The following is a 21,418-nucleotide window of genomic DNA, read 5'->3' as shown; positions in this document are numbered from 1 at the left end:
GTTCAGTAGCTTTTTATAGGATAATTATTCTAATCAGTTTTCACCTAAATAACATCTATGTAAATTGCACAATGTGTGACTTTTTAAAGAATCGTCATATTTGACAACTGTATTTTTGCAGAACAGGTTTTGACTTATTTCATGAAAACAATTTTACATTACCTTTGGTGCCACTGGAGGGGGCTTAGAAACACTGGACCTGTAAAGGAGTGAAAAGAAGAAGAAAAAAGGATGAAATTATTTTCATTGTCCACCACGTTATTTTTCATATCAAAATACTCCTTAAAAGGTTTTTCTGCTTGGGTAAAATTACAAAAGTGCTTCCAGAGAATTTACTGATATTGATGGAAACTAGACTGTCAAAGTTTCAAACGTTATTGAGGATTTAAAAAAAAAAAAAAAAAAAAAGGCAGTCATGGTGAATTACAACTGAACCTGAGCTGTGAGCATTAAAACCAATGTGAAAAAAAAAATTCTGTCATCGGCTCTGACAGAATCCAAATGGCTCTGGCTGCGTCTGCATGTCAAAGAGTGAAACACGAGTTGCATGAGTGGGGAAATGTGGCATTGCTCAAAGTCTTTTGAAAACAGCTGTTTTCATTCAACAAAGGTCTGTATCAGTCCGATACTCTTTGTGTTCATACCGTAAATGCCTGTTTGTCCTAAAAAAAAAAAAAAACTTTTTTTAGGAACATTCTTACCCTCATACTCTTCATCTTCTTACAAATCACAAAATGATTTAGTACGCTATCCTAACATTTAAATCATATGTCATCTGTTGAAATGAACCTTTGTTTAAACATACCCTATGCTATAATATGCTGAAACAGACAACAGCAGTCAGGACTAGATTCAAACATCAGTGGTAATGTGTGTACATTTGCAAAATAAATATGGCTTATGAATAACTTTTCACAACTTGCAGTAAAGAGGAAAAATTGTTTCCATAAATTCAAAGGCTAAGTAAACCAAACTGTAACTGAAGAGACACAAACGTCAGCTGCCTTGCATTTCTTTCAGAGCAACCCCCCCTGGACTCCTTCTCAGGGAGCTCCGTGTCCTTCAGCTCTGTAAACGAACCAGCCCTCTGCCTGTGCTTAAGACGACATTAGTCCACAGATACATTTAGTTGTCTGGCCTTTTCTGTTCGACTCCTGTTTCCCACTGGTTTGCCAACGTTGCACTGATACTGTGACCATGTTTCTGAAATGGTGTTTTTAAGGAGGTGCACTTCTGGGAAAATTGTGTGTGATGCAAGTTTTATTAACGTCACTATTTGCAGCAGAAGCTACTTTCTTTAACAGTAAAGGGTAATAATTAAAAAGTGTTGATGAAGGAACATTGATTTCCACCTTCTCTATATAATTAATATATTTTAAGAGACATTTGGTATTGTGATTTACCTTGCAAATACAGTCACATCCCTAAATCATTTTTTTTTTCATTATAACTATCAATTTAGCTGCAATTTACAAATTTACATACTACCGCTACAGACATCCGTGAACATAAACAGTAAGTCTATCCATGGATTCTCAATTGGCTTTAGGTCTGGACTCCGACTGGAATATTCCAACACAAAAAACATTATTTGATCTAAACTGTTGCGTTGCAGCTCTGGTTGTATGGTTTGCTTGACTCTTTGCCACCTCTAACAGGTTTTCAATTTTGGGATGGCAGCCTAAAAGACACTGAACAAATAGGCACACAACTTTTCATTGAAAACTATGTGTCCCTTTCTTTCTACTTTACATGTATGCACCATTTTATTTAGCTCTATCAAATAAAATCCTAATAAAACACACTGAAGTTTGTAGTTGAGACAACATTAAGTAAATGGGGTGAGAATGCATTACTTTGACAATGTATTAATGTATGCCATAAAGGCTCGGCCAAAAGCAGAATAACACGAAGCTTAAAATACATTGCTGACTGACAGAGCACACCCTATATTTCATACGGCCTCACTAAGACTGCGTCACCTTCATCCCTGCAAGTTTCCATGGACACACGATTCTGTAAATAGTCTACCTAGTACTCAGTTTATCTGTGGACAGCCTTCACTTGCACAAGTTGTGGGATGAAAATATATCTGGCACATGAGGTATGAAGGGGAAGCCTGGGGTATCAAGTAGGGATTATAAATATGACTCTGTCACCCCAGTGAGCTGCTGCCTCAATTACAAAGCATCTATAACAGGAAAACAGCAGCATGGAAATATGTTGCTGTCATACACCAGAGTGGAAGAGGTATTCAAGTCAGAGTCTAATGTTATCACAAAGGCTTTTCCTTGCTTTTGAGAATTTGTATCAAATGTATATTTTTTTTTATGTAAAAAACTCAGTTTTCCACAGTGATATTCTCATGACCTTCGGTGTCAATTTAAGTATTGAGTTTCATAAATATTTTCTGATTAGAGGCGACACTACACAAAAACAAATTGAGTTTGAAATTTCACTACATAAGAAACTTTACTCAAGTAATCTGTCCTTTGGAGAGCTTTGAGATGTTTTTAGATAATGCTGATTACTGTTTTCATTTTGGTCTGACCTGCCAGTTTTAATTCTGACAACTTCAGGGTTTTTCTCCTCCTTTATTTCTAGAAAAAAAGATATAAGCAACCACCTTACTTCAATGCATGTAATTTATTTAGCGTTTTATCAGATTGTTTATGTTTTTTGTTGTATTTGTTGAAGACGTTGTTACTTGGCCTGTGCCTCGACATACCACCAGGTTTCTAAATGGACGAGGTTAAAAAAGGTTCAGGATGAACGGAGAGCTGTTTCATGTTTCATTGTTAGGTGGGGCAACAATTTGCATGGTGAGAATGTGCATGTGTAAAGGTTGAGTGCATCAGTATCAGCTGTGAAACAAACATCATGGTTGAATAAAAATGATACTAAATATTTTTTTTAATAATAGGAATAATTTTGGGCTTGATTGCAACTTATGTAGAAAGTTGAGCACAAATCATTAAAAAAAATATCAAGGACAAGTTAAATAGCACCTTGGAGGCATATTTAAATAAAATAATCCCTTTTAAGATGTAAATGCTGCTGGTATTTTGTGAATTATCTCTCAAGGAGCAATTCACTATTTTCGCAAATGACCCAATCAGGTATCCAAATAACTTAAACATTTTTCATGCCGTACATTTTTTTTATTAAACTTTTTTTTAGAAAGCTAAGCACAGGAAATGGTAGGCTACAATAAATTAAGCCTTTAAAGAATCGTCCTGCTGTTTATTTGACAGATTCTTTCTTGGGATTGAACGTACAAAAAGCTGGTCAATGTGCGTTCACACAAAAGCACACATCCAATGAGGCGGTGTGCTGGGTGTGGTGACGGTGAATTCAGCCGTGAGAGGTTAGCCCAGGAAATTTTACTGGATGAGTGAAATAACACAGACTACAAGGAACAGTTTATTCCCTCCATAGCATCTGGCCTGGAAATACGTTTAATGAATGCAAACTCACACAAAGACACGCAGTATGTCTAACCAGGTTTGTCTTCTGCTTTAACACAGTTTGACCATTCCTTTTCTTTGCTCCTGTTCTGTAACATTCTATCTGGATAATTTTCCATTTTAGAAGTTTTCTTCATATTTTTATCTGGTTTAGGTCCAATATATATATTCTTTTATTTTCTTGATTTTAAATCTTGAAAAGCAACCCATAATGTAATGTATCATGTATTGGGCTGCCGTTACTAAAGAATGAAACAGAACAATCTTTAGTGATGACATATTGCTAATTATTGGCATATGAAGTTCAATTGGTGAGTTTATACGTACTGTAACTTTTAAACGGAAAAAGCAAACTTTAGCACTCTAAGGCAATTAAATATAAACAATGGCAATATGTTTTACGTAAAGACTTACTTTCATGTGTCAAATGGGTTTTTAAATTATCCCTCAAAAATGGTTTTCAGATCTCATACTAATGGATTATGGGTACAAGGTTTGTTTTTTTTCAAGCTCTGAACAATTTGTCAGAGTACAAGTGGGTTTTTGTGATGTGCACATTTCTTATCTGTCTACCTTCCACTATTATCTTGGCAAAAGCCATTGCAGGCGTTTCACTGAGAATGACATCACATGGACTTCAAACCTGCCACTGACCAGATGGAGGAAAAAGTCTATGTTTAAACTACACCAGCTTCCCTCCAATAACATTACTCATTTAAATAGGCGTGAGGTAAAGCAGCGGTTCAGTATTGAACTATCACAGACAGAATGCTTTGGTTTCTAAATTCAAAGGATCATCAAACCCTTTTTTTTTTATCTTTATTAGTTGTAAGGGTGTAAGACTACATAGAGTTCACAAGATGAAAAGATAGATGATGGAGAGTTCAGGAATGTTTAGTAATATTTTAGGGAAAACCAAAAATCCAGTTTTCTGTTTTCACAAAAAAAAAACATGAAGGTCTCATATTTTCACTGGCCATTTTATCACTTAACCCTTTTTAGGAATGGTTTGAAAACCACCTTATCTCTAGAACTGTCCTGAGTAATTGAAGCATGTAAATTTAACAAGAAATTAGTAATATTGCTTTAATAATTTTGCATTATAGCATCAAACAGTTGCATCAGATTTATCTGCTGCACATCATGGTGTGAATCTCCACAACCAAAATGTGCTCTAATCTACTGAGGTCTGGTGACTGTACAGCCCATTAGAGAACAGTGAACTCATTGTGTTGTTCAAGGAAACCAGTTTTAGATCACATAAACTCGGTGACATCGTGCATTAGCCTGCTGGAAGTACCCATCAGAAAACCGGTACATTGTCCTTGCAAAGAGATTACTGGGTGGGCCAAAATGTGTCAAGAAAATATACTGACACCATTGCACTAGTCTGAGTCACTGTTACAAGGAAGTATATATAAATGGGTTTATACCAAATTTGCGACCAGTAACTGGGATGCTGTAATTTAACTCAATAACTACCAGACCAAGCATCATTTCCCCAGTCCTCCACTGTCCAGTTTTGTTGAGATTGTTTTAATTGTGGCTTCAACTTCAGAATATTAGTTGACCGTAATGGTTCACATTTTTCTTAAAGTGGACCAAACCATTTTTTGATTTTCATCATACCTAGTTTAGCATGAGGATATCATGTGGGAAAAATAACCTTTCTGATGAGACACTTTGAATACAGCACTGGATTTAAACATTTGACTCAGGGATGTTTTTGTAACCAAGTTATTCAGTCATTGACTTGATTTGACTGATTTTATTTAACACTCTCATTGTCCACATGATGCATTATTTGATACATTACACAAATATGTAGCTTTCATGCCCTGACCTGATCTGTTGTTTATATGCGTCTGCACACGTCTGATAACCTCAGTTGTAGATAAACCACTGACGTTACAACATGGCTTGTTAGAATTTATAGGTTAATTACATGAAGTTAATGAGGTGACAGAAAATGCCACAACTTTGCTTTGTACGGTAACATAGCAACAAATTGGCACATTTCACTGTCTAACAAAAACACTCAGCAGTGAACTGGTACCCAGAGGAGTCTTAAACACAAATCATGACAGGAAGCAGACACATTAAGCTAAAACCTGCCAAAGGCAGGAGAAAGAAGGTAATGTTTCCAGCAGCTTCCTAGTCAGCACTACAACACAAAACCCCAACACAGTAGGAGTCAGGAGAAGGGGGGAAAGAAAACTAACAACATTTCAGCCGGAAAAAGCAATATGTATGTGAATGAAAGCGCAAACTTGGAGGTGTAAAATAGACTAAACTTCTGCTTTATGCACAGTTCACTGGGTTTCTGCTGTGGAGGTCAAAAATCAGTTAAACTGTAAATGTAGACAAAAAATGTTTTTTTTGCCATACACACTACTGTGCAGGGTTTTAAGCTTCTGTTGCTATAATTAGTCCTTGATCTAACCTCTTTAAAGAAATCCACATTTTTCCAACTCTGTGAGATTAAAAGTATAACCGAATAAATCCATTTCTGGCCGGTCAGGCAGTCAGTCTAAACAAGAAATGTCTGCACTTTGCATTAAAACAACCAGAATGCTGCCTGACAAGCACGATGAATATCTCAGTAAAAAAAAAAATATCCACTTTAAGGAGCAGAGAGATTTCTTGAATGCGGGATCATCTGAGTCAAACTGTCAGCCGTACTTAACAGGTCTCCTAAATTACACAAAACAGATGACACCTTAAATTTAAGGCTACTGATGAAGAATTGTTACCAGAAATTTGGATTCTGCACAGAACAAGCACTCTTTGCGTCTTTGGCAAATCAAGTACATAATGAGATGGCACGAGAAAAACAGAAGAGTTCAGGGGGCCAAAATCAAATCAGCCACATATTTTGAAATGCAAGTCAGCCAAACAAATGAATAATAAGATGTCCAAAGCCTGTTTATCATGAATTTAAAAGGAAGAAACATGTTATTTACTGTTGTACTTTTCCTCCTATGTCTGGCAACTTGCTGTAATTTTTAAAACAGCAAAAACAGAAATTACAAAGTGCATGAATCAAAGGAAAAAAGACAGGCGAAATGGACTGGACTCCAGCTGGGGTTACTTCTCAGTACAAAGACGGTGTGCATCAAGATGATCCACAGCTGGGAAAGAAGTGTGTTGCATAGCAAGCAAATTGCAAGTATTGAGACAATGATTTTAAATGATTTTAAAATAAAAATGTATACAGTTTTTGGGAAAATGACAGTTCACGTTACAGTAACGATGCTGGTTACTGCTCTCTGCCAGAACGCTGCCCAAAGTGTTGCATTTCAAATTGGAGCTTTTGGCAAAAATGTGTTTGTTAATTACATGTAGACCTAAAAGCGCTTTTACAAGACTGGGTAGGGTATTAATAAACAATATTTCTCTCGACTCCCTCCTACTGACTAATCTGAATGTAAATCTTTAGTCTGAATTTAAAGTCAAGCTTTAACCTTTGCCATCACTACCTTTGCCTTATGAGGCTATTTTGTAATAATTCCCAAACATTCATAACATTCAGTTTTTCGGTAAGTCCTGCACAGCCTGAGTAGATACCTGAAATTCCTGAAGTTAAACGTTAGGCCCATGAGAGAAGATGGCAAATTGTGTCTGGGAAAACAATTATGCACTGTCTCAAAATGTTTTATAGAGTCAGTATGCTGATTTGAAACAAGTCTGCAGAAAATACAATGTATGGTTTCAATGTGTGCTGTCCTCCTAAACTCACTTAATGCGCATACTCATCATTTATAATAAGAAATATAGCTTCTTATCTTTCTTTTAAGTCAGAGCAGCTGACTCTGCTGGGGATCATTCAACAATCCTGGCAAGGATGAAGATGAGTGCTTTTGGCCGAGTGCAAGATGTATTTGGCAAAGAGAGGAAAGAAATAGAAAAAAAAAAAAAAAATCCAAAGAGCGATGATATTAACACAATGTTCTTGGCTTCGTAATACCTTCTCTGACTATAGTGTTACTGGGATTTGTATTTTATTTGCCAAGAAGTGACTGACCTGAAAAGGATATGCAGAAACAGGTGTATGAAGCTGCGGTTTCTGTTCTCCTGGCATTAAGATATCAGTGGTGGATTCAGTGGGTCCCAACAAAGACGACAGCAACCGGTTTTAGATGGTCTTTGGCAACTTCCAAACACCGGTGAGAGACAGAGACAGGTGGGCCCAGTGTAACGCTCTTGGCTTTGGAGCATCTTTGGCAACTATCACAACCAAATAACTGACAATGGCAGCTGCACAGAGGGAACCTATAAGTACAGAAGATTTGCATAGAGCTGCAGATTTTAGCATAGATGTTATACAACTTAACAGTGAGTGGAACATAAATAAGCTTCTTAACTGTATTTTTACAGAGATTAATGTGTCTTTTTTAATCTTCAAACAGCAATACTGTTAATGTCAACATGTCGACATTAACAACATAGCATGTACACATAAAGGCATACCATGTTAGTGTTTGTTTTTCAATTATGTTTGTCAACAGGTAGAATATAAATGCAACTGTGCAAATATTTATTTTTCAGAGACTTATTCCAAGCTGCTGCTTGTGTGCTTGCAGCTCATTTTGAAGTAAGCAAAGTGGGTCCAGTTTCAATGGGGGTTTAAAAATAGGCTATATGTCATTTTATTAAAGTATCAGTGTTACCTACAATCAGGTAACCAAATTACTCCTTCCATAAATCAAACAGCCAGTTATGTATCTTATGCTTTCTCGTGTTTCTTATGAGAAACTACATTCTAGATGCACAGAAAGTCTCTATTAAAAAAAAAATCTGAAAAACAATTCTACTGAGTCTCATGCAAATATCTCTAGTGGCATACTGGGGCTGCCTTTGGGAATACAATTTTGACCAACATGTTGGTCTTTACTTCAAACCAATGCTCCTCAACCAGGGAGTGTAATGTCTACACTGTTTTGTTTTGTTTTGTTCTGTTTTCTGTATTTAGACGGTTAAGCTTTGCAGTACTGTTGCACATCATTATATAATGCACAAGCGGGAAAAATAAACTCCAACATAAACAAACTGAAATCATATACCTCAACTCTGTGAACCTCCCTCGCCACACCCCTCGTCTGTCGTTACTTCCACTTCAGAACTTAAAATAACTCTGCAGCTGCTTGGGTTTGAGCAGTTTTAGCAGTCAGTACCAAATGTTCAGTTTCTCTATTACCCTTTTCTATGACTGGTATGTATTTGTAAAACAGAATTTATGAACCTGAGGTGAGCTTGACAGCAGATGACATTTCCTGTGAAACACTTCCATACATTTAAGAAAGATAGCTATTTCATGCTTTTGTTATTTTAATGATGATGATTTTTTTATTTTATTTTATTTTTTTTTCTGGGACCAGTAAGGAACCAGCTGCCATAGGATGCTTCATGTGTCAATACATACCTGACTTTAGGACACTTTGTAGCTCCTTTCAACCAGATATAATCTACTTATATTTCAAAGCTACGAAATGAAGTTATGCAAGTCAGACAAACATTATTTATCTGGAAGAGACTGCTCAGAGTTGCTTTGCTTTGAACAGGCATCATGATCATTCATATTTCATAGCTATGGACTTCCCCAAATGAGAATCAGAGCCATAATCAATTGTATTTGTATTTCTGAACAAATACTGTTCAGAAATACAAATACAATAAAATAAAATTATACATGAAAGCCAATAATTTGTATTATCACAAGAATGAACTGATTCGTACTGGAGGAACATTGAAAATAAATGTATTGCTTACCTGTACGGAATGGATGAAGATTGGGATGAAATGATAAAGCTTGGCAGCAAAATGTGAGAGTGAATTGGCAATCAGCATAACTTGATTGCGGTAAGTGAAAACCCCTTTCACAAAACACTCTATAATGGGATTGAAAGAGCTTTTTGCCGTTTCTGTGTGTTGTGAGAAAAAGCCGATGCAATGAGGGTGGTCAGGGTCCAACTCTCCCCCCACCCTCCACCGGTACAGCCTAGTTTCACCAAGTAAGGTGGTCACACCCAAGAATCAGCAAAGGTATGAGCAAATTTTATCACAGCTGCCCTGGGGCATTTCAAACTCTGACCTCCTTAGCCACCATTGCCCCAAATACCATTACAATTTTGGAAAGAATGGCAGAGATACTTCCAAACTTATTTTTTAAATGCACTGTTAAAGTCGGTCCCAAATACACCTCCTGCCTTGCTGTACTGCAGACCTAACTTCAAAAAACTCACAGCTGTTTGGGATATTTCCACTCCTACTGATTGATGAATGGACAGGGACAGATCAGGGACAATTCATCTTTATAGGTTTTGAATGAACATGTTGTGTGCATGTAAACTTAGACTTCACAACTTTGAACCTAATGCTAAAGAAAAGGTTTGCCAAAAACAGCAGTTACACTGTGTGGTTCCTTTGCAATAGCCACAACACTCCAAAATTATAAAAGAGAAATGGACCCAGAATAATAAAACAAAAGGTTGCTTTCGCCCTTTCTTGTTCACTAATCATACATAACATCCATACCAATGAGGCTAATCTTACTCCATGTTATGGTTCTCTATCATACAAAAAATCTTGGTATTCACTTGGTTTGTACAAGCTATCACCCTGAACCTTATAGCTGTGCCATTGCTATCAAACAAGAATCAAAACACCTACACAGAGAGAGACCTGTTAAACAGTCACAGGCTTCAGAAAGACTTCACCACAGGGAATAAAGCATTCACCCAGGCACTAATGGCTGAAACACATTACAGCAAAATACAAAGGTGGTTTTGTTGAGGAATAGAATAATTGGAAGAAGTGAATAGTTTAATGCTTTGGTGTACATCTAAATAGAATAATTGTAACAGTAATGAGGGCTATTTAGATGGTGAAAGTTTGTGACTCCCCAAAGGAGACCAATTCAGAATAAACCCGTCAGCAGTGAGGAAAGTCTTTCTGTTTTTCTAATTCCTGACATTTTCCAAGGAAAGAGGTTTTTCAAAATTTTCCAAGCACCAACTTCATTCCTTTCAGCAGTTGCTTCCTACCTCCTTTACTGGTAACATTATTTCTTTATTTTCCCCGGTGCTCCATGAGTTTACATATAATCTGATACATCACTGATACATACCAGTGATGTGCGGTGTGACTGGTGAGGCACAGACTCCACCAGGGTCAAATGTCCAAATCCAATATAAAAACAAGATTTTAATTTTAGCAATAACTAATTAAGGCTTCTAACATAATATCTATAACAGCAAGAAAGACCTCTGTTTTCAGCTTCAACTAAATGATCTTACCTTTATTTTATATGAAAACCATGCACCTTTCCTTTTTCACGAATCTGTCATTCTGTTTAAAAAGAAACGTCCTTGTTTCTCATTTACAACAATCTAGCAGCCAGAGAGTGGCCTTGAACAGTTTTGTTTCATCTGTATTTTACACCCTCCCCTCCACCTCATCTCCAACTGTTTTCATTCAATTCAATTCGTAGAAGAAGAGAACCTGGCGCTAGTTGTGTTTATGGAGCTATAAAGAGGTATATATATATATATATGTAGGGAAGTGCTTGAATGTGTCGGCGCATGTCAGTGTTGGATTTGCTCTTTGTGTTGTGGAGCTTTGTGGAGTATGTCCTCTGAAGGACACCGTACTTGGCATTCGTTAGTGTGCGCTGGTAATACAACGGCCAGTTTCTGCTCTGCATTCTAAAGGTAGGCAATACTGACCGCCAGCTCCTCAATGTAACAAAATGTTACTTTTAATGTTCAGCTAGTTAGTTTTGTATCATTGTTAGCTTTGTATCATTTTGTCTTCTTTTCTTCTTTTTTATATATATATTCTGCATCTGTAAATCAAAAAAAAATAACTGCGTGAATGAAAGTTGACAAGCAGTTTCTGCTCTGCATTCTAAAGGGCGAAGCCGCATCGCTGTCAGGTGGTCCGAATAAACGGTCACAACCACGATCCCAAACCGCAGTGTGTGTCAGAGTCTTGTTTCCTTCCGACGAAAACCTTAAAGAGTACACAACGCAGAGTCCACGGAACAACGAGGACTCGACTCTCACAGCCAAGGGTTACATCTTTGGTGCCGTGACCCGGATCGTGGTGCTTCAAGATCACCGAGGCAACAACGCCAGCAGCCCCGTTACTCAACGGTTTCGTCCTGGTAGTTTGCAATCTGAGTTAACGTGTGAAGCTAAAGCTGCAACTTATTTTAGTGTCAGTTTTATTGTAAAAAAAAAAAAAAAAAAAAAAAGGGGTTCGTGAACTACATTTTGTTTGAAATATTTATTATATTGTGATTATATCCTTCTTTTGTGTATGTAATCAGAATTTTGGGAGTGTGTGAAGATAACTGTTATTTATTTACCTTTGATTCTTCATAGCAACAAATATAGATAATTTCATTTTGTTTGTAATATTTATTGTTATTCTATTTTAATAATTTATATAAGTTTAACTGGAATTTTGGGAGTGATTTAACATAACTGTGCCAAACAATTTATTTATTTATTTATTATTTTTTCATTTACAATTAAACATAAAAAAGGGAGAGTTACACATACAAACATACATTTTATTTTATTTGGCTGTCTACCTTAGAGAAATAGATTTGTGAAAATAATGAATAACTATTCAGTTACCCCAATGAGGCAAATGCCCTCTGCAGCAACATCTGGCCACCTACTTACCTCTGAACCAGTACTGAGCCACAGGTCCGACTCCTCGGGGGTGCCACACACCTACCTACCTGGAGGGGGAACAACAGCTGATGCCAGCAACCAACCACCAGAAGTGAGGCCAAAGTCATCCAACCAACCCACAGGGTTTCATGATCAGCAGCAACAGTACACCCCAGCTCCCCACCGCCATGATGGAGAAGTGCACACACAGCACACCCCCGCAACCCCAATTCTGACACCCTATATGGATCAGTATACTTCTACACCTTGGATTGGCATGCATATGTCTGCAGTTTCACTACCACCTCAGACTATGACAGGGAGCCAAATTATGCAGCAGCCTACTGCTCCAACCATCTATCCACAGCCAGCAGAGCTTTATCAGCCAGTGAGCCAGCACCCCCCTAGTTATGCTGGCTCTCCCACTGTGCCCCAAGCTCCACTGTATTCATTGGCCAGTGGTCCCTGGGGTGTTCCTCCAAATAAGCCCAACCCTCAGTTTATGAATCACGCAGCTCACAACCATACAGATCCATTCTATGGACACAGCCGGGCTGCGTACGGCGGATTCCTGCAGACCCACCAGGTGAAAAGTGTTCCTGTGTTCACCGGTAATGCTGACAGTAGGATGCTGGTGGAGGATTGGATTCGGGACATGCAATATCTCCTGGAAGCTATTGAGCTCCCACCACACCTGCGGTTTTCCACTGTGGTGCGTCACCTGAGTGGCGAGGCCAGGAAATTGGTCCTGAACCTACCTCTATATGACCAAACCCCTGAGAGGGCTTTTGAAGAACTGAGGGCTGAGTATGGGGACACACAGAGCTCCCTAGATCCACTGGCTGACTTCTACGAGCGGAGCCAAAGACCAGGGGAGTCAGCCTGCTCATATGCTATATCGCTGGAAGCTAATCTGAGAGCGGTAGAGGACAGCCAAAGAGGAGGCAAGCCATTCCCAGACCGGGACTGCAAACTCACTCGGCAGTTTTTAAGGGGTCTTAATGATGAGGAGGTGTACATGAGAATCGCTCCACTTAAGCCCAGGCTCTTAAGCTTCAGAGAACTGCAGGCGGAGCTCAGAGACATGACCAAAGAAACTAAAAAGTTCCAGTCATTCCACAAATCAAAGCGGGCTCACACCCAGATCCAGACTGCATCAGGCAGCAGCCCATCTGTGTATGTGGAGAAGACCACCCATGCAACAGAGTTGTCAGAGCTCACAGAACTGGTTAAAAAGTTAGCTCTTTGCCAAGCAGAGCAGATGACCAAATTGACCAACCTTGAATCAAGAGTTACTGCTCCATTGCCTGTCCCAACACCACAAGTCCAGGCACCCATAGGGCCTCCAATCCGAACTCAAACCTCAACTGTGACATGCCACAGATGCGGTAAACAAGGGCACATAGCCAGAGTCTGCAGAGCAGTGTTACCAGACCCCAGTCAAGTGAATGGGAACAACCCCCACCCAGCTCAGCCTTTAAACGGGTAGAGCCTGTGGTCACCGGGGCAACCATGGGCAAGCAGTCAGACCCCCAGCCACAAGACATAAAGATGACTGATGGAGGAGAGAGTACTCCATTAGTGGGCCCTAGAAACGAAGGTGAGGTGGAAATCAGTGGAATGAAGTCCAGAGCACTCATTGACTCTGGCTCTCAGGTAACCACTATTACCCGCAGCTACTGGTGCAGCCACCCCATCCTTCAAAAACAGAAGTTACAGCCCTCTCTGATACCTATAGAAGGTGCAGCCGGTCAGAGTGTAACCCACCATGGTGTTCTACGCATTAACTTGAAAGTGTTGGAAAAAGAGTTTAAGAATGTGCCAGCTTTTGTGGTTGAGGATTCAGAATATCGCCTGTCTGTCCCTCTGCTGATAGGAACTAATATTCTCCGCGCCTCCAGAACCCATCTCCAAGCAACATATGGCCAACAATTTCTCCAGCATGTCAGAGAGAGTCACCCAGAATGGTACACTTCTCTCCTGGAGGTGAGTGACGCAGAACAGTATAATGTGGAGGACAGAGTGGGTCCAGCTGTGTATACAGGCCACAAAATACATATTCCTGGGGGAAAAGAAATGGATCTAATGTGCAAGGTGACTGCCGGCCCGAAGAGAAGAACCTATACAGCACTGATTGAGAGCCACCACTCCCTGAAGCTTCCTCAAGACCTTCTGGTTGCCAAGGTCCTTGCTAATGTGAAAAGAGGATGCACCCCTGTCAGAGTGATGAACCTGTCTCAACATCCAGTCACTATCAAGCCAAACACACACCTAGCAAATGTGTCCCTAGTGGATGGTGTTGTGGATTTCTCAGACAAAAAGCAGGGCCAAAGCCATGAACGCAGGTCCAAAGACACATGTCTGAGTCTGACACAGGTAATATCGAGTTGTTGTGTTGACCTAAGTAAATCTGCGGTCGAGAACGAGGACCAGCGCTCCACTCTTCAAAAGCTGGTAGAGAGGAATGTTGATGTATTCTCCCAACATCCTCTAGATTATGGTCACACAAAGACGGTGCAACATGAAATTCCACTAGTAGACTCTAAGCCATTCAGGCTCCCCTACCGCAAGATTCCCCCATCACAGTGGCAAGATGTCAGGAAGATGTTAATCGAGATGGAGGTGGCAGGTGTAATAAGGCCCAGTAGGAGTCCTTATGCTTCACCCGTAGTGGTGGTCACAAAGAAAGACGGCTCACTACGGTTGTGTATTGATTACCGTAAACTGAACTCCTGCAGCACAAGAGATGCTTTTCCCCTACCAAGAATAGAAGAGGCTCTGGAAGCATTGGGTCAGGCCAAGTTTTTCTCTACGCTTGACCTCACTTCAGGCTATTGGCAGGTGGAGGTGGCAGAGCAGGACAAACACAAAACAGCATTCAGTACACCAATGGGTCTGTATGAGGCCAACCAAATGCCTTTTGGGTTGCAGAATGCTCCATCAACCTTCCAGAGGCTCATGACTTGCTGTTTTGGAGACCTGAACTTCACCCATCTTCTAATATATCTGGATGACCTTATCATCTTTTCTAAAACCTTTGATGAGCATCTAAACAGACTGCAGTTGGTGTTTGATCGGCTCCGGGAACACGGTCTAAAACTTAAACCCTCTAAGTGCCAGCTGATGAGAAAAGAAGTGCACTACCTAGGTCATCTGGTATCTGCTGAGGGAATCCGGACTGACCCAGAGAAGATTCGCAGAGTGAAAGACTGGACCAGACCAACAAACCGCAGGGAGGTGCTGCAATTTCTGGGGTTTGCTGGCTACTACAGGCGGTATGTCAGTGGGTACTCTGTCCTAGCAGCTCCCTTATATAGGCTCACAGGTGGTGATCCGAGGATGAAGAAAAGAAGGGGGAAAAAAGGCCTGGCTTCTGACCCACCATTCTTATGGACAGAGGAATGTGAGGAGGCATTCCTGGCCTTAAAGCACAGACTTACGACTGCGCCAGTGTTGGGTTACCCGGACTACAACCTACCGTTTCTGCTTCAGACAGATGCATCAGGGGAAGGACTAGGCGCTGTCTTGGTCCAGGTTCAAGATGGCATAGAGAGAGTCATAGCCTTCGCCAGCCGAGGGTTGAGTCCAGCAGAGGCAAGGTATCCCGCCCACAAGCTAGAGTTCCTTGCCCTGAAGTGGGCGGTAACAGACAAATTCTATGACCATCTCTATGGGCGCAAGTTCTCTGTCCAGACAGACAATAACCCCCTCAAGTACATCATGAGCTCTGCAAAGTTGGATGCCACAGGGCAGCGGTGGGTCTCCCGTTTGGCTGCTTTTGACTTTGATGTCCAGTACCGGAGAGGACAAAGCAATGCGAACGCCGACGCCCTCTCCCGTATGTCCAATCAGGAGGTCACAGAGACTCTGCACTCATGTCCTCTGCGGGTGAGCACCAAAAAGCCCGAACAGGGTACAGATCAGTCCATACAAGACCCAGACAACTCCTCAAACCAGAACACAGTGGTATCAGCAAACTTGGACTCAGAATCACCAGGATCTAGTGAGCCATACAGAGACATGGGAATGGAGTCACTTCCCGCCATGACAAAGCAAGAGATCCGCGCAGGACAAAAAGAGGATCCTGTTATTGGACCTGTCTGGCATTATAAAAGTCGGAATGTGAAACCCAGTCGCAGTGAGAGGGACAGTGGTGGCCGACAGGTCTGTCTTCTCCTGAAAGAGTGGAAGAGGCTAGTGATCAGAGATGGTATTATGTACCGTCGCAGCCGTGATCATCAAAGAGGAGTGGTGGAACAGCTAGTGCTACCAGAGAAGCTGCGTGAGGGAGTTATGAAGGCTCTTCACAATGACTCCGGACACTTGGGCTTTGAGAGAACAGTTCAGCTGTTAAGAGAGAGATTTCATTGGCCTCAAATGTTCCAGGAAATTAAGAACTGGTGTGAGCAGTGTGAGAGATGCTGCCTCAGGAAAACACCAACTTCGGGAGTCAAGGCTCCATTGGTCAGTGTTCACAGTAATGCCCCCATGGAACTAGTGTGCGTAGACTTTTTAACTTTGGAAAAGTCAAAAGGTGGAATGGAGAATGTCCTTGTGGTCACGGATCATTTCTCACGCTACGCACAGGCATATCCCACTAAAGATCAAAAGGCCAACACTGTAGCCAGAGTGCTGTGGAGAAACTTTTTCTGCCGGTTTGGGCTTCCTGCTAAGTTGCACACTGACCAGGGGCGCAACTTCGAAAGTGCTGTAGTGAAGGAGCTATGCAAATGTATGGGCATCACTAAAACCCATACAACCCCCTACCACCCACAGGGCAATGGCATCACTGAGCGGTTCAACCGCACGCTCATGAATATGCTAGGAACATTAGAGCCACATCTGAAACCCCGGTGGCACGAGCACTTAGATGCAGTGACACATGCATATAACTGTTCACGGCATGACTCTACCGGGTATACGCCATACTTTTTGATGTTTGGCAGACATCCAAGACTCCCAGTTGACATCATCTTTGGGCTCCAGACTGCTAATGAACCAGGAGAATACAGTGCATATGTGCAGAGACTTCATGACTGTCTGTCACAGGCATACGCCCAAGCAAACCAGACCTCTCACCAAGCCAAAAGTCAACAGAAAAAGTACTATGACCAGAAGGCAAAAGGTCAGATTTTCAACCAAGGGGACAGAGTCCTAGTCAAAGTCTGCCATGTTGAGGGACGCCAAAAACTAGGGGACAAGTGGGAGTCGCAACCTTACATTGTGGTGAAAAAGCAACCCAATATACCTGTGTATGTGGTGCAACCAGAAAACGGCGATACTGAAAGAGTGGTCCACCAAAACCTGTTGACACAATGTATGTTCCTCCCAATAGACCAGGAAGAGGCAGGCACAGCAGAGGAGATCATGGAGAACACAGAGGCTATGACAGGACCAGCCTCTGGAGTGACTATGCAGGGGATGGAGGATGCAGAGCCCGAAAAGTTGGAGGAAAATGTGGAGGAAGTTGCAAGCGAGACAACAAATAAACAGGTTGAGCAGCCTGAAATGGAAGGAGTGAACATGCCAAATAGAAAATCTAAAGGATGGACAGAACATGCAACAGATGGGGGCATCATTTCAGCCCCTGGACACAGTGCTCAGAGAAGGAACATGCAGAGGAATCGGCACCCCCCAAACAGATTGTCCTGTGAGTCAGAAGTAGTGGAAAGTGAAGACACTCAACAGAAGATAAAGAGAGGAAGGAAGCTGTGGGAGAAAGCTAAAGCAAAAAAAAAAAAAAAAAAAGCAATAAACACTTAGAAAGTTCCACTTAATGGAGCACATGGCAGCAATTGACACACCACACAGCCTATTTATTTATTTATTTATTTATTCATTCATTCATTCATTCGTTCATTCGTTGTTGTTTTGTATTTAGTCTGATGACTGGGACGCCATCAATTAAACAAGGGGTGAATGTAGGGAAGTGCTTGAATGTGTCGGCGCATGTCAGTGTTGGATTTGCTCTTTGTGTTGTGGAGCTTTGTGGAGTATGTCCTCTGAAGGACACCGTACTTGGCATTCGTTAGTGTGCGCTGGTAATACAACGGCCAGTTTCTGCTCTGCATTCTAAAGGTAGGCAATACTGACCGCCAGCTCCTCAATGTAACAAAATGTTACTTTTAATGTTCAGCTAGTTAGTTTTGTATCATTGTTAGCTTTGTATCATTTTGTCTTCTTTTCTTCTTTTTTATATATATATTCTGCATCTGTAAATCAAAAAAAAATAACTGCGTGAATGAAAGTTGACAAGCAGTTTCTGCTCTGCATTCTAAAGGGCGAAGCCGCATCGCTGTCAGGTGGTCCGAATAAACGGTCACAACCACGATCCCAAACCGCAGTGTGTGTCAGAGTCTTGTTTCCTTCCGACGAAAACCTTAAAGAGTACACAACGCAGAGTCCACGGAACAACGAGGACTCGACTCTCACAGCCAAGGGTTACATATATATATATATATATATATATATATATATATATATATATATATATATATATATATATATATATATATATATATGTATATATATAATCTGTTAAGTATTTAGCCATTTATGATTAATTAAATGTGCTGATACTTCATTCTAACAGCACCGAGTGGAGCGGGCCACTCCAAGATGGCAGCTCTAAGTGATGTCAGCGACAATAGGCCAGAGCAGTCCATGAGGCGTCTATTCTTTATATATGCCTGTGGTTTCTTTGCTAGCTCTTTGGACAATTTCTGCTCTATTATTCAGCTTGTAGTGGGTTCTGGTTTTGGTTCTAATAGATCATGTTGTGAAAACAAAAATCTGGTTCTCCAGAGCCGAGCACCGTTAAATCAGAATAAAAACTTGCGTATGTCAGTTATAAAAAATATTTTCTCATAGAATTAACAAAATACTTTTTTAGACAATTTCTTTCTAACTTTCTTTGCCAAACAAATTGGAAGATTGAAGGTTTTAAGTATGGCTTGGGTCAGACATTCTGGGTATTTTACACATCTCATTTGATAATCACAACAAATGTAATATTATGATACATTTCATATTTCTTTAGAAATAAAGCCTCTCAGATGGTTCAATAAAAATTGGACTGTGAGTAAATCTACTACCACACACTGCAGTGTCTTGAACTAATACATTTAATCTCTTTTCCAGATTTTTACTTGACGGAGGTAGATCAGTTTCGAAGATTATTTTCCCCACTTTAAATTGTTTTTCATTAGCCAGTACACATTATTCTCATTTAGTTAAATAGTTCCCTGAAAAGGTCATTTTACTTTGGTACTTTTTTATATCTTGTCTTTTACACATCTGGCATCCATCAGTTCTCTAATTAACCCTTTAGAAAAGAAATAAGCAATCTATTTTTAAAGACATTCAGGAGACACATTCATCGTTAACTTTTCTCTCTGTCTGTTCACTGTTATCATTCCATTTGCTATGTGACCCACTGACAAACCCAATCAAAATGTGCTGGTGGAAAGGAGAAGTAAAAAGAGAACAGAGTGACTCCCATAAAAACTAAAAGAGACAACGGGATGAGGAGGTTTGTTCCACTGTTTAAACTCAATAAAGCCCAGATGTTGACCCCAGTGTGACACTGTCTGAGTACACAAAATGTCTATCAAAGTACAAATGAGGGCCAAACAACAAACTAAATAAAAACCCAGAAACGGATACCCTTGTAAATTAGGTGTAAATCAAATCTTTAAAAATATATTAGTCATTTTGACTTTATAGAGTTAAAATAATGAATAAAAAGCAATGTAATCTTTATAATTATGGTTCTAATAGCTCTAATTGTAAGTTTAGCCGGTAAACTGTTTCATCTATATCTCTAGAGTAAGAAATTCTATATGCTTATGTAGAAACGTCAAACATGTTTTTACCGTAAGCCAAGGTCACAGAACATATTTTGTTTAACCCGTCTTACATTGGGTTAGACTTATTTGGGAGTCTGGCTAAAAATTGTTTTTTAGAATGAAACACGACACGAGCTATTTAAGTTCTGAACTCATGCAACCACTCTACCTGAAATATTGTTTCCTACATGCAAGAATAAAAATGGTGCCTCACTGTGAAAACATTTTAGTTTGCCTGAGAGTAACATCCATTTTAATGGTTTACAAATATAGTTTTATTAAGCAACCTCCCAGGCCTCCACTGCCCATCTGTTGTTATGCTGAGACGAAATTACTCAAACGTACATTTTTATTTTCTAATAAGTTACTTTTGAAAACGACAGTATCACTGGATTTACTTTTCAGGAAATTTTGGGGGCAAGAAATGATATAATTTCATATCGGTTTCACTATAATGTGCTACTTTTGTGCAAAAACAATAAAATTAATTTAAACTTGTGGTAGTAATATGAAAAAAATATGTAATTTTTCACTGTACATTCCCCATGTTTCTCGTAAGACATGAGTTTAAAAACAGCAAAATTTTGTTTAGCTGTTTTTAAACTGCTCAAAACAGAAAATCTCACATCGAAAAGTAATTTGTTGGTAATTTTGAATTTCATCTACGTTTTCTTTCATTGAACAAAGAAATTGAAAACTCTTTCATTCACAATGATTTACTCCAAAAGAAGGCCCCACACTGACACTGGTTTATAAAAGGCAAAGCTTTGTTTACTGCAGCAGACATTTTTTGCCATTAGGCCGAATGTAAACATCTTAATTTTGTCATTGTTTGGATGCAGATTAGAAGACATGCTCGGTCTGGCTGAAATGTGAAGGGGGTGAGTGAAACAGGGAACTCAGAAGAGGGACACCAAAATGAGAATTTCAGACAAGAAAAGACGCACATAAAATGAAACTGAGTAGTTCATAAGATTTATCTACAATAATTTATGCTATGCTTTTAATGGGCTGGTTACTTTAATGCTCTTCATTCTTTTATGAAGGGAATGCGTTGCAGCCTTGCACATCTCACAGTGTTTAAGTAAAAACACACACGTCTACATTTGCTGCCAGAGAACTAGACAATTGAAACCACATGAGAGCCTAGATGAAGCCACACATACACACTCTTTAGGAGAAATGCTTGTGATAAATCATAGACGCAGTGGAGGATTCTAGTTTAGAATTAGACTTTCGGGAAAAGTTGGTCATCCACGTGTTAGATTCTGTTCTTGTTGTTTTTGTTATTTTTCTTTCTATCAGGGAATGGATAGTTTGGACAGAACTAATGGTGTCAGTGTGTGTGAAAACTAAGAATAACTCCCTACTGTGACAACAGTGATTGACTGCCTGGATGGGGATGCTCAGAGTTTAACAGGAA

General features: G+C 39.9%; 1 protein-coding gene across 3 annotated transcripts in view; it reads right to left on the bottom strand.

Annotated features, from left to right (window-relative positions):
• The window catches only part of pdlim5a (PDZ and LIM domain 5a), a 63,766-nt gene that overhangs the window by 31,117 nt on the left and 11,231 nt on the right, over positions 1–21,418 (bottom strand). For all 3 annotated transcript variants that reach the window (XM_014985315.2, XM_014985316.2, XM_014985318.2), the window contains exon 4: positions 163–199. In XM_014985315.2, the coding sequence (XP_014840801.2) occupies positions 163–199 (37 nt within the window). The remainder of the gene's footprint in view (positions 1–162; positions 200–21,418) is intronic.

Source organism: Poecilia mexicana, unplaced genomic scaffold (assembly GCF_051168715.1).
Source record: "Poecilia mexicana isolate PSO_F unplaced genomic scaffold, ASM5116871v1 scaffold_9, whole genome shotgun sequence".
Classification (NCBI taxonomy): Eukaryota; Metazoa; Chordata; class Actinopteri; order Cyprinodontiformes; family Poeciliidae; genus Poecilia; species Poecilia mexicana.
Note: the sequence above shows the minus strand (reverse complement) of the source record. Positions and strands in the feature narration are given on the sequence as shown.